The 13045-nt window shown below is 37.2% G+C and overlaps 1 protein-coding gene across 1 annotated transcript in view; it reads right to left on the bottom strand.

The window, feature by feature from the left end:
• Window positions 1-13045, bottom strand: part of LOC102858064 (calcium uptake protein 1, mitochondrial-like) — a 137897-nt gene that overhangs the window by 49555 nt on the left and 75297 nt on the right. Inside the window, exons 5-6 of the mRNA XM_006887571.1 lie at window positions 11434-11439; window positions 10190-10304 (exon numbers count right to left, since the gene is read on the bottom strand). Of these exons, the coding sequence (XP_006887633.1) occupies window positions 10190-10304; window positions 11434-11439 (121 nt within the window). The remainder of the gene's footprint in view (window positions 1-10189; window positions 10305-11433; window positions 11440-13045) is intronic.

Genomic DNA, 13045 nt, shown 5'->3' with positions numbered 1-13045 from the left:
CCCTCCTGCACTGTCCCTCCACCCTCCCAAGCATAACGTCCCTTTCCAAGGACTGGTCCCTGCTTGCAACATGTCCAAAGTACGTTATATGAAGAATCCTTGCCTCCAAGGAGCAGCCTGGTTTAACCCTCTCTCCAGGGTGAACCTGTTTTCTTAGCAGTCCATGGTACACTCAATACTCTTCTCCAGCACCACAGCTCAAAGACATCAATTCTCCTTCTATCCTCCCTACTCATTGTCCAACTCTCTGATGTATAACAAGTGATTGCAAAGACCATGGCCTGTATCAGATGCACCTTAGTCTTCAGAGTGACAGCATTGCTCTTCAGTACTTTGGAGAGGTCCCTAACAGCTGGCTTTCCCATCACGATGCGTCTTTTAATTTCCTGGATGCTGGTGCCAAGAGTGTTGACTGTGGAGCCAAGCAAACTAAAGCTGTGAACAATCTCAATCTCTTCACTATCCATCCTGATGCTGCCAATTGGCCCAGTGGTGACAATCTTTGTCTTCTTGATATTGAGCCTCAATCCATATTGAAGGCTGCAGTCCTTGACCCTCTGCACCAAGTGCTTTAGTTCCTCTTCAGTTTCAGCAAGCGGGGTTGTGTCTTCACCAATCCTGATGCCACACTTCTCCTCATAGAGCCCAGCCTCCCGGATAATCTGTTCCGCATATAGGCTGAAAAGGTATGGAGCTAGGACACATCTCTGGTGTACACCCTTCCCAATTTTTAAACATGCAGTGTTTCCTTCCTCTGTTCTGAAGACTGCCTCCATGTCCAAGTATAAGTTTCTCATTAGCATGATCAAGCGTTCTGGGATTCCCAGAGAATTCATTAAATAGGAATCTAGGAAAACTGGAGTTGGCAAAAATTAAATGGAACATGGAAAAACTAATATTCTAGAACACTGGGCTGAAATTTGCCATGATATTTTCAATTGCTTCAAACAATATCCAAGCCGCAGTATTTTTAACTGCTTCATATGTATGTCCAAGTTGGACACAAAGTAAGAAAGATCAAAGAAGAATTGATTTATTTGACTTGTATTGTTAGGAAAATAGTGATTATCTCATAGAGTGGCCAAAGAACAAACCTGCCAGGGTGCTCTCTGGAGGCAAGAGTAGCGAGATTTCACGTGACATACATTGGATGTTATCTGGAGGATTCATTCTTTTGAGGTGACAACGTGCTTGGAAAGGTAGAAAGTCAGTGGAGAGAAAGACAATACCACAGGATGATAAAGAGACTACAGTAGAAAGCTTAGGCACAGCAGAGAATTGGAGGACAGTGCAAGATTGGGTAAGGTTTTGATCTATTGTGATTCTAGGGTTGCTATAAGTCAAAGTAAATTTGATGGCACCTAACAACAGCTGTGGAGCTTCCAGATTAAGACAGACTAAGACAGACTGGCCATCTACTTCTAAAATAATTGGCCTATGAAAACTCAATGAACAATTCAGAAGAACAGTCTGACATAGTACTAGAGGTAGAACATTAGAGTGGAAGATACTGAAAAATGAGAAGAAACAGCTGTATACATCAATAACTGGAACACAGAATGCACAAAGCACAAATACTGGAAAACTGGTTGTAAGAAATGAAATGGCATATATAAAGATCTACATTCCAGGAATTAGTGAGCTGAGATGGACTGGCATTGGCCAGTTTGAATCATACAATCATTATGATCTGTTATAGTAGGAATGAAAAATTGAGGAAGAATGGTGTTGCATTCATGACCATAAAGACCATTTCAATATCTATCCTGAAGTAAAATGTTATCAGTCATAGGGTACTATCCATATGCACTCTAACTATTTAGCAGGAATCTAAGAAAAGCCCGTCTAAGAACCTTTCACTCACATATTTCTAGAATGACTATGAGTAAGGAACAACTCTACAAAGTAACAGATGCAACTTTTCACCCAAAGATATTATTTGTTAGGTGTCGTCAAGTCAAATATGACCCATAGTGACATTAGGAACAACATATCTGAACCCTGTGCCATCCTCATACATTCTGACACACTCGAACCCACCACTGCAGTCAATGTGTCAATGTGTCAATCTATCTGGTTGAGGGTCTTCATCTCCTTCACTGACCTTCTACCTTCCCAAGCAAGATGTCCCTCTCGAAGGAATAGCTTCTTCTAGCACCATGCCTGAAGTATGTGACACAAAGCTTTATCATCCTTGCCTCCAAGGAGCAGTCTGGCTGCACCTTCTCCAAGACATATCTGTCTGTTCTTTTGACAACTTATGGAATGTTAAGTACTCTTCTCCAACACTTCAGGACAAACACATCAATTCTACTTCTATCATCCTTATTAACTGGTCAGCTCTCATATGCATATGAAGTAACTGAAAAGACCATGGCCCGATTTGGGCACACCTTAGTCCTCAAACTAACACCATTGCTCCTTAATAATTTAGAGAGGTCCCTAACTGAAGACTTTCCTAATGCAATACATCTCCTGTTTTCCTGACTGTTGGTACCAAAGGTGTTGATTATGGATTTAAGTAAGATGAAGTCACTGTCAACTTCAATTTTTTTTTCTACATCTATCATGATGTTGTAAAGATATTATTTAGTGACATTATATTCACTACTTAAACTTTCTTTAACAAGTATTTTCATGCAAATGTCTCTGGAGCTGTTAGTGAACAGTATAACTCATTCACAAGTTAATGCAAAAATACTATAAATTCTCCATTGTTCCTTTATAAAATCCTAGCTAAGACATGCTAGGAGAAAGGTAGCTTTGATTCGAAGAGTGAAAGGAGAAAAAAAAAAAAGAGAAGTAACTGTGTAAGTTAGTGCTTTAGTACAAGGAAGGAAATGTCTCTTATTTCAGTTTTACTTTTCTGCAGTTTCCTCTCATGGGCAAATGACATCTAAGAAGGAAGGAAGCTTCGGGTTTACCCAATCCTTCCTCTGCTGGGAAGGCTCCCAAGACTCTGAGAACCAAGGTTAGATCTTCTCCTTTCATCTCCTCTAAAGTTCTTGCCTGGTTCTCAGTTACCACAGGGAACTGACTCCATGGAAAATAGTGTAGAACTTCACAGGTCAATACAAAAATCCTTTTCAGAGAAGATAAAGTATATGCTGGCATAATTTGGTGGCACATCAGGCCACAGAGAATAAAGAGAACATTCTTGATCACCAATTCATTCTATACCCTTTTCGTTTTATAGCCATAGCCTCATCTGGCTATACAGAAAAGGTGGAGTCCTAGAAATCATAAACCCCCAAACAGATTTTCATAATATTTTAAGTCAATATTCTTAAAATTTTCAAAAATATGAAAACAAAGGTATTTGTTTCTTAAGAGTCACACAGTTATGAAATAGCTTCAAAGTACATTTATATAATATTTTTATTATCCACCACGATTTGGTTCTTTAATTTCTGTTCTCTTTTGGTCTTATTTATTTTCACTAATCACAAGCAATTGCTCCGAAAGGGTAAATTTTCTCTTGGAGAAAAAGAAAATACCTGAATATTCTTGTATTGTCACAGATTTAAAACATCACTTAGTTCTTATTCATCTGAACTAAACTTCTTGCGTAGTTTTGATACAAAGATGAAATGCTTACCTTCTGCAATAGCTGGAAATATGGAAATGGCAGTGTTCTCAAATTCAGCGTGCTAAAACAAATCTGCCATAACAATAAGCATAAATACTTGATAATGGAGTCCTGGTCACAGTGGGTGGGCACGGGTTTCTAACCTAAGACCTGCTTGTTCATCCACCCACCAGCTGCTCTTCAGGAGAAAAACGTGGCAGTCCTCTTCCACTATGAGCAAAATCCTGAGAACCTTGTAGGCAATTCCGCTCTGTCCCCAGGTCACTTGGACTTGAAATCCAGTCAACAGCCATGTCTATTTGCTTAATTTTAAAATTAATACTTAATACCCAGAAATGCATTACAGTGTTGTTTTAACAGAGATACACTTTTAATAAAATCAGGGAAATAATTTTAAGAACAAATCATGCTAGAGAAGGAAGTTACTAATAAACAAATTCTAAGCTTCTCTTTCTATGGGCAGAATATTGAATGGTCCACGAAGCATCAAAAGGTGATGGAAGGAGTCCATGGAATCACTGTACAAATAAAACTGGCTGACAGAATTTCATGAAACAGCATAAGATCAAGAAGCAATGGTGATGAAGGAAGAAATTTAAGCTGCCCTGAATGAATTGGCAAAACATATGGTCCTGAGAACTTAGGAACTATCAGTTGACAATTGTTTTAAATCTGTTAACAGATCTCAGATGTTGGGCCTTTGCACATATTTTCAGTGGGAAGAGTTTCACTCAACCAAAAAAACCTTTATCACCTATTACCACTGTAACAATTTAGACAAAATGGTAATGTTCAAATTCTCTCTCCATGTCACATGTATGTGATATGCACTTGTATTTGATCTTGACTTCAGTGAGGCAGGAAGAAAAAAAAATATTCTACAATTTCATACGAATAATATTGTGATTTCTCAAAATGTATGTCTACTTTTGTGAGAAAGATGAATTAAAAAATGTGATTTAACTTTCAGTATAATCAAGTCCAGCTGAGCAAAACCTTACTGAATTAAATTCCTGTACTGACTCCCTGAAATCAAATAAGAGGGAATACAAAGCAGAATACACAGAATTGTGCCCGATTTGCAGTCGATCTATCCCTAAAACCTTAAAGGCAGAGATACTGGATATGCTATAATATTTCTTTTCTTTCGATTTTCCTAGTGGATTTTTAAAAGATTAATAGTAAATAATAGGAAAATTTTCAATAATGAACATTTATGTGTTTTAGTATTGTTTCACCACCTTCTCATGAAGCAATCTAATTATTTTTAAATGTAATCAGCCCATAAGTTTAATAATTTGAATTATACCATTATTGTTGTTGTTATGTGCCATCGAGTTGCCTACGACCCATAGTGACCCTATATACAACAGCCCTAAACCCTGCTCTATCCTGTGCCAGTCTCACTGTCTCCGACACATCTACCCCCATTACCCCAGTCATTGAATCACTCCACCTCATAGAGGGTCTTTCTCTCCTGCGCTGTCCCTCCACCCTCCAAAGCATGATGTCCCTCTCTAAGGATTGGTCCCTTCTTGCAACATGACCAAAGTATGTCAGACGAAGCTTCAGAATCTTTGCCTCCAAGGAGCAGCCTGGTTTAACCCTCTCCAGGATGAACCTGTTTGTTTTCTTAGCAGTCCATGGCATATTCAATACTCTTCTCCAGCACCACAGCTCAAAGGCATCAATTCTCCTTCTATCATCCCTAGTCATTGTCCAAATCTCTGACATAATCATACCATATACGAAGACAAAAAATAACAAAATATTTCATAACAGTTAATGGGCAAAATCCAGATATAAGTTGTATCACCACTATCTAGTGAATCTCAGCATTAGTAAGGATGATTCATAACAAATAATATATAATATTCTAAATATATTCTGACGATCTTTATCTGCGTCTGGTCATAGAGAAAAATCTCTGACAACCAGTGCATTTTGAGGCTGGTCAGTGTGGAGAATTAAGTCATTATTCATCATGCACAGGTATTCTCAATAAATTCCTAGAAATCTACTTTAAGGCTCAGAAAGGTGCTCCTTGGAAATTATTTCATAATAATAACAACAAAATTGTCTCCAGATTATCTAGAACTAATCTGAACTATTAATGTTGTTGTTATGTGCTGTCGAGTCGTTTGCGACTCATAGCGACCCTATGTACAACAGCCCTAACCCCTGCTCTATCCTGTGCCAATCCCACTGCCTCTGACACACCCATCCTGATTACCCCAGTCACTGAATCAATCCATCTCATAGAGGGTCTTCCCCTCTTGTGTCGTCCCTCCACCCTCCCAAGCATGATGTCCCTCTCCAAGGACCTGTCCCTCCTTGCAACACGCCCAAAGTATGCCAGACGAAGCCCCAGAATTCTTGCCTCCAAGGAGTTGCTTGGTTTAATCCTCTCCAGGATAAATCTGTTTGTTTTCTTGGCAGTCCATGGTACATTCAATTCTTCTCATTAATAGGTATCTAATAAATACTTGGTGTTCTGCTTATTATAGATGGTATGGGTCATGTTGGGGATTCTTCACGTTAATTTATCAAAACAGACCAGAAGAATGAGGTATAAATTAACAGAATTTATTAATACGGAATAAAAGGAAATACAGATTTGTACATTTTAGATTGTTAAAGGAAAGCAAACTTTGCTTGGAAACCAATTATTTCCCTCCCTTCACTGGTACTGTCTGTAGAATGAAGACATAGACAGTTACAAAGATTGTCCTCAATTTCAATATAAATAGCAAAATCAGGTTTTATGTTTGCTACAGTTTTCTTTAGAACAAATGAAATAGAACATTTTATATTGCTACCCTTGCTTTATATACAGTAGATCTATTTGTAGTTAATATCATACAAATTTTGACTACTATCACATAGCTTACATTTTAAGAGGAGAGGAGAACAGTAGCAAGATAAAGAAATAAGTTATGCAGGGAAATGTCAAATAGGACAAGTGCCAAGGGAAAAATGAGGCTGAGAGAGTTCAAGAAATTCTTGAGAGTGTGTGGTGTGTGTGTGTGTGTGTGTGTGTGTGCGCGCGCGTGCACGCACGTTCGTAGGTCTCCATTATCTGATTTAGAGAGTTATGTCTACATAGAAGGAGAAAAGTAAGAAAATAATTTCACTACTTAATGTAAACATTTGTGCAAAATAGGCTGCCAATTCAGAATACATGTATAACAAACTCTTGTTAAATGAAAACTCAAATGTCCAAAAAGCTGAAGAAAAATGAACTCTATTTAAGGTAATAGTTATTGCATAGCATACCTTCTTTGGCAAAGCAGTGTGTCTTAATTTTATTTTTAAGAGAATTAATTATAATTCGGGAAAGAAAATTCATGATAACTATATTTAGTTGTCTATTTTTTGTTTTAGACAATATAGAAGACATCTGCAAATAATCTTGAAGTTCCAAACAGCAATTCACTAAAGCAGAGTGTTCATATTCTCTTTAAAATGACAGAATTTCTTAAACACCACTGACTCCACAGTTTGGGAGGAAAAGGCCTCTATTCATAAATAACAGCCCACATCATCTCACTGACACCGTCAGTTCACAGATCTCAAGTTTAGAAGTTTCCCTCCGGGGAGCTCTGGTGGCCTAGTGGCAAGGAGCTGCAACTATAATCCCACAGGCACACAGTTCGAATCCACCAGATGCTCTGCCGGGAAAAGGAGGAACAATCTTCTCCTGTACCAGTCAGATCTGATTTGACGGTACACTCACACAAAAATAAAAAATAATAAATAAATTAATTAATTAATTAAAAAAAAAGAAGTTTCCCTCTAATCACCAAAGTAATTAAGTGAATGCATATGCACATGGGGATATTATGAGTTGTGGTCAACTTCTTGGGAATTGATAACAGGTTATCAGAAAAAAAACAAAAATAAAACACCACAACACACATACAAAACCAAACCACCTAAAACAACCTCCCAGCTATAATATGCTGCAATTAAATGTGAGGCACTGAAACAGGCACTTCATGGGCAGAGTCACATAATCCTCAAATCACTCATTATGGATTGGGAATTACTATCATCTCCATTTTTACAGATGAAATAGAAGAACAGTGACTTGTACCAAACCACTAAGCCAAGAAGTGGTTGGGATGGATTTGACCTAACGTCTGCCTAACCCATGTCCTACCAAAATAACAGACAACACTAATAATGTGTTGCTAGCTGCGCACTTAGCTTATACTTCTGGATTTTCAAATCGGCCATTGGGTCACCACATAAATTTATTCAGAGACTCTGGTACCAAAGACAGCTTTGGGAAGGTACAATAGTCTATTTCTTCAAAATCTTTCAGAGGGAGAGTAAAAGTGGCAGCAGCCATGGCAGAAACTGAGTCCTTAATGTAATAAAAATTTTCTAACATTTTTTAATCTTTAAAGATGACTGACTGGCTCAGGAAAGGAGAAGAGCTGATCCTTTTCACTTCAGTGAATGGGGTAACTGGGATGGGAGTATCGGAGATGGTGCAATTGGCACAGGACAGAGCAGAGTTTAGGGCTGTTGTACATAGGGTCGCTATGAGTCGCAAGGGGCTCAAAGGCACATAACAACAACAACAGGTTCCAGGTATAAAAAATTAATAATTTTTTTAATCATACAAATAAAATCCTATAGTTTAAACTAGGTAGACTTAAATAGACTCACAGATAGTCATGAGCATCCACTTCGTTGTCTCTTTCTGTATGGTTGAAAACAGTAACATTTAGAAGGAAATAAAATTTAGAAACATTGCAAGTAGCATACTAATCAACAAATTTGTTTAGCTTACCATCAAAAATTCATCAGTGAAGTAAACAAGTTAAATGGTAATTGCACCTAAAGAAATATTCCTTCAAGGTTAAAAAATAAATATTGAACACAGTTAGGATAGTCAAGCAAATCACCTTCCTTAGTGGAGGAAATAACAGATCAGGGCGTACCTTAATAGCAAAGCAGTAACATTAAAGAATCCCTTGGAGATACAAATGACTCAGCATTTGACTACCAGCTGAAAAGTTGTCAGTGTGAACTCATCCAGAGGTGCCTGGTCATTTGCTTCTGAAAGGTAACCGCCTTGAAAATCCTGTAACTCATAGCTGCCTAGTCAAATTGGATTCATAGACACCATTTCATAGATTCCCAAGGCTGCAAATGTTAATGAGAGGAGATGGTCTCCGCCTTGTCCCAATGAGCCACTGGCAGGGTTGAAATGCCAACCTTTCTGAGAGCAGCTCAACATTTAACCTACTGACCTATCAGAGTGCCTTAAAAAATCCTGTAACCCAATTACAAAATGGGCAAAAGACATGGAAAGAATTTTCACAGAGGAAGATATGTGAACGACAGACACATTAAGAAATGCTCAAAATCACTGGCAATAAGAGAGATGCAAATAAAAACCACAATGAGGTACCATCTCACTCCAGTAACAGTGGCAAAGTAATAAATGTTGGCGAGAATGTGGCAAGAAAGGAACTCTTATACATTGCTGGTGGAACTGTAAAATAGTACAACCACTCTGGAAGGCAGTTTGGCACTTTCTCTAAAAGCTAAACCAAGAAAAACAAAGAAATTACGTATGACCAAGCTATTCCACTACTTGGAATATATCCTGAAAAAAATGAATTGAAGTACAGAGACTTGTACACACATGTTCATAGCAATGTTATTCACCATTGCAAGAACATGGAAACAGCCAGATGCCCAACTACAATCTAATGGATTGATAAATTATGGTACATTCACACAATGGAATACTATTCAGCATACAGGAGCAATGATTCTGTAAATTATTACCTAACTTGGGAGAGGCTGGAGAGCATTATGCTGATGAACTCACTCAGTCCCACAAGGACAAATATTGTATAAAACCATTATTGTAGAAGGAGTATAAGGATCCAAGGGGAGGGGGAGGGCAGAAGCAGAGGGATGAGGATACGTGTAGGGGAGGGATTAATCATGGAGTTGTATAATTTGATGAGTGGGCAGGTGAGGGAAACTAGAAGAATCTGTTCTGGAAAAACAATATATTAGAATTTTATAAATATACTAGTATAACTCAGACTGTAATCTAAAAAAAAAAAAAATAACAACACCAAAACACAAACTCCTGTAGACTCTGTAAACATAAGGTCATCACTACCAACAGAGTGACATTAATGAAGGCTACAGTTACAGGGAATATGCAATGGATTCTGACTTGTCAGTTGTTTCTCATTTTTTTTTGTTGAGATTTATTTTTTTTAAATTTTATTATTTTTGTGTGATTGTACCGTCAAATCAGATCTGACTGGTACAGGAGGAGATTGTCCCTCCTTCTCCGGCAGAGCATCTGGTGGATTTGAACCGTGTGCCTCTGGGATTGTAGTTGCAGCTCCTTGCCACTAGGCCACCAGAGCTCCTCTGTTTCTCATTTTTAACTTTTACACTTTTTTCCCTCTCTCTGCATACATGTAACAGAAAAGGAAAAACAAATGGAATTTATAATTGACTAATGCTGTCAACTTTTCCTTCTCCCTCCAATCAGCTGAACTACTTTTATAATCCTATATACTCCTTTCACAAATAAAAGGAAAAAATTATACTTACTTGAAAGAACAGTAGTAAGGAAAATGTAGTCTGAAAAAGATATGAGCCCACATTCTCCAAGCGTGTAAAATATACTGCCTTCATCAGCGAATTTTTCTCGTTCCTGGGAAATTTTCTGTTAAATATACAGGTCCCCAACAAAACAAACAAACAAACAAAAAAAAGAAGATAAAACTCAATTAGAAAACACACAATAAAAGATGAGTTTTCTGACATTTTTATGTTATTTATCATAAGCATTTATCTGATGGCCATTCCAAATAATGGATCCTTTACAGTTTTCAAGAAAAAGAAAATTACAACATAGGTTGTTTTTTTCCCCTTGGGGGGAAGTTGTTTGTTTCAATATGATCTTAGTAAAAAAGATGGAAAATAATTCCAATTTTATGACCTGATATTTAAAATACAGAGGCACATTTTAGGATTGATTTTGTTTTAGAAACCACCCACCATCTACTCTAAAGGAACAAAAATAAAAACAAAAGAATAAAAATGAAAAGAAAAAAAAGAAATTAGTCCTAATTGTCCAAGAAAACAATCAATGCTCAGAAATGAAGATGCAAACAGAAATTTTCAAAGCTCACATAAAGACTCAGAAAAGTAATTTCTGAAAAACTAATTTTAATTTTTGTGCCACAAGTCCAGAAATCTTAGTTTAGGAATGCAGAATCATATGTAGAGTGAAACACAACACTGACAGAGAATTTCAAATCAGACACGCACAGCAATCTGTTATGAGTAGGCATGACTTCGTGCACTCACATTTACTGTTGTTTTGGTGGAGGTACCTAACTTTCAGCTATTTGATGAAAGGCTCTCTAAAATTCTGGCCTTTCCTCCAAACATGCACTCTCTCAGTTTCAGTAGTGGCATGTCTCACAACTGTTTCCTTCCTTGGTTTTGAAGCAAACTTATTCTGTTCTCAGAATTCCTAGCCAAACCATAAACTTAGTGGTGACACTGAACATATTTTTAAACTGAAAAGGATCCACCAGAAAGTTAGACTTGGACCTGATTTTTCATAGTTCTGGGTCAACCAAAGATGTTCAGAGTTATTCGAGGTACCAAAAAAGGAAATAAGACAGTTTTAAGATCTCAGCTCAATGAAGCGCAACCAAAGTAAAAATGTCATGCAAGCACAAGTAAGAGGCAGCACTGCAAGCAAAACTTCAGGAGTATCAAGAAACGAAACCAACAGGCACCAAGACACCAGCACCCAGGTATGCAGCTATCCAATAAGTTACCTCTGTCTAGTGAAGATTCCATCATATACCACAAAGGAAAGAAAACTGGTTAACCAATTGAAAACTCAAGTACCAAGTGAGTAAAGTGAATAATCATGAAGTCAGCTGACATGATTTTCTCAGTAAATCCATTCAAAACAGCTTCTGCTGGACAGCTGTTTGTTCAATGAGACAGTAAACACAGAGCAAGTAGAAACTGAATGCCAGCAAAGTAGCACAGGGTTTTGCGAGCATTTCTCACTTTCTTTGTGGCTGATAGTAGGCATATTCAGCCTAACAGCATCTAGACATGAGTTCTTTGCATAAAATGAGCAAACACTGATAAATTCTGATTAAGACTGAGCTTCACATTTTCATTCATCTTCTACTAATAGGTAATAGGCACCAGGGAGGAAAAAAAATCTGCTGGTCAAGAACTCAAGCAGCAAAGCCTTGCAGTTAATATGGATGTTCCCTCAACAAAACAAATGATTACTTTTTATGGTTAACATCCAACATACAAAAATAAAATATGCATAGGAAAAAATATGTTACCAAATATAGAGAGTTACTAGCTAGTAGTACAGTAAATGCATATAAGAAGTGGGAACTTCAGAGTAATTATAAAAAAAAATACAAAAAGATTTCTATAGCAACTCTAAGAAATAATACATTCGTAGCCAGAAGAGTATGAATCAACCCAATGGAAATTGTGGGTTTTGGGTTGGGTTTTTTTTTTCCCAGTCAAAAGTTGAGAAACAGACAAAAGTCAGTGGCCAGAGTAAAATGGGAACAACTAAGCCAAAGAAGATTATAAAAAAACATTTTTCTAATGCATTGCATGGCATACACCGCTGCTCAGAAGGTAATGAAAAGACAAATCTAATTTTGTTAACTTTTCATTTTGACATAATTTCCAACTCATAATAGCATATCCCATAAAAATATTCCATTCACTTTATCACTGTATGTGTTATACTCCTTAAGTCCCAAACAATTCAAAAGTATATTGGAGACATCATGCCTCTTTATATCTAAATACTTTACAAGATAAATTTCCTAAGAATAAAAGATAATTCTCTTACATACCACACCACTCATATCAAACCCAAGAAATTTAATATGATACACATACTATTATCAAATTCACACTTTATACTCAAATTTAGTCAACTACCCTTTATATAAATTTTCTCGAACTCCAAGATATAATCTACGATCATATTCTACATTTAACCAGTCTCTTTCAGTCCTCATTAACTTGGGATAGCCTTTTCTGTCCTTGACTAAGACAGTTTTGAAAACGATAGGTAAGTGAGATGGAGTGACATGATAACTGGGGCAATGGGATTACGTGTGTCGGAGTCAGTGAGACTGGCTCAGGATAGGGCAGGGTTCAGAGCTATTGTACAGAGGGTCACTATGAATTATGGGTGACTCAATGGCCATAACATCATCATCCCTCAATTTGGATTAGGTTGTAGTTGCCTCATGATTAGACACAGATTATACATATTTAGCAGGAATACTAAAATGATGTTTTCTTCCTTAGTGTGCAACACCAGAAGCAGATGATGTTGGGCTGTTTCAAAATTACTTGGTTACGGTGGTATAAGTCTGATTCTTACTGTAA

This window comes from Elephantulus edwardii, unplaced genomic scaffold (assembly GCF_000299155.1).
Source record: "Elephantulus edwardii isolate Elephantulus edwardi_28Jun2011 unplaced genomic scaffold, EleEdw1.0 scaffold00058, whole genome shotgun sequence".
In the NCBI taxonomy this organism is placed as follows: Eukaryota; Metazoa; Chordata; class Mammalia; order Macroscelidea; family Macroscelididae; genus Elephantulus; species Elephantulus edwardii.
The sequence above is the reverse complement of the archived record's forward strand: the minus strand, read 5'-3'. Positions and strand labels throughout refer to the sequence as shown.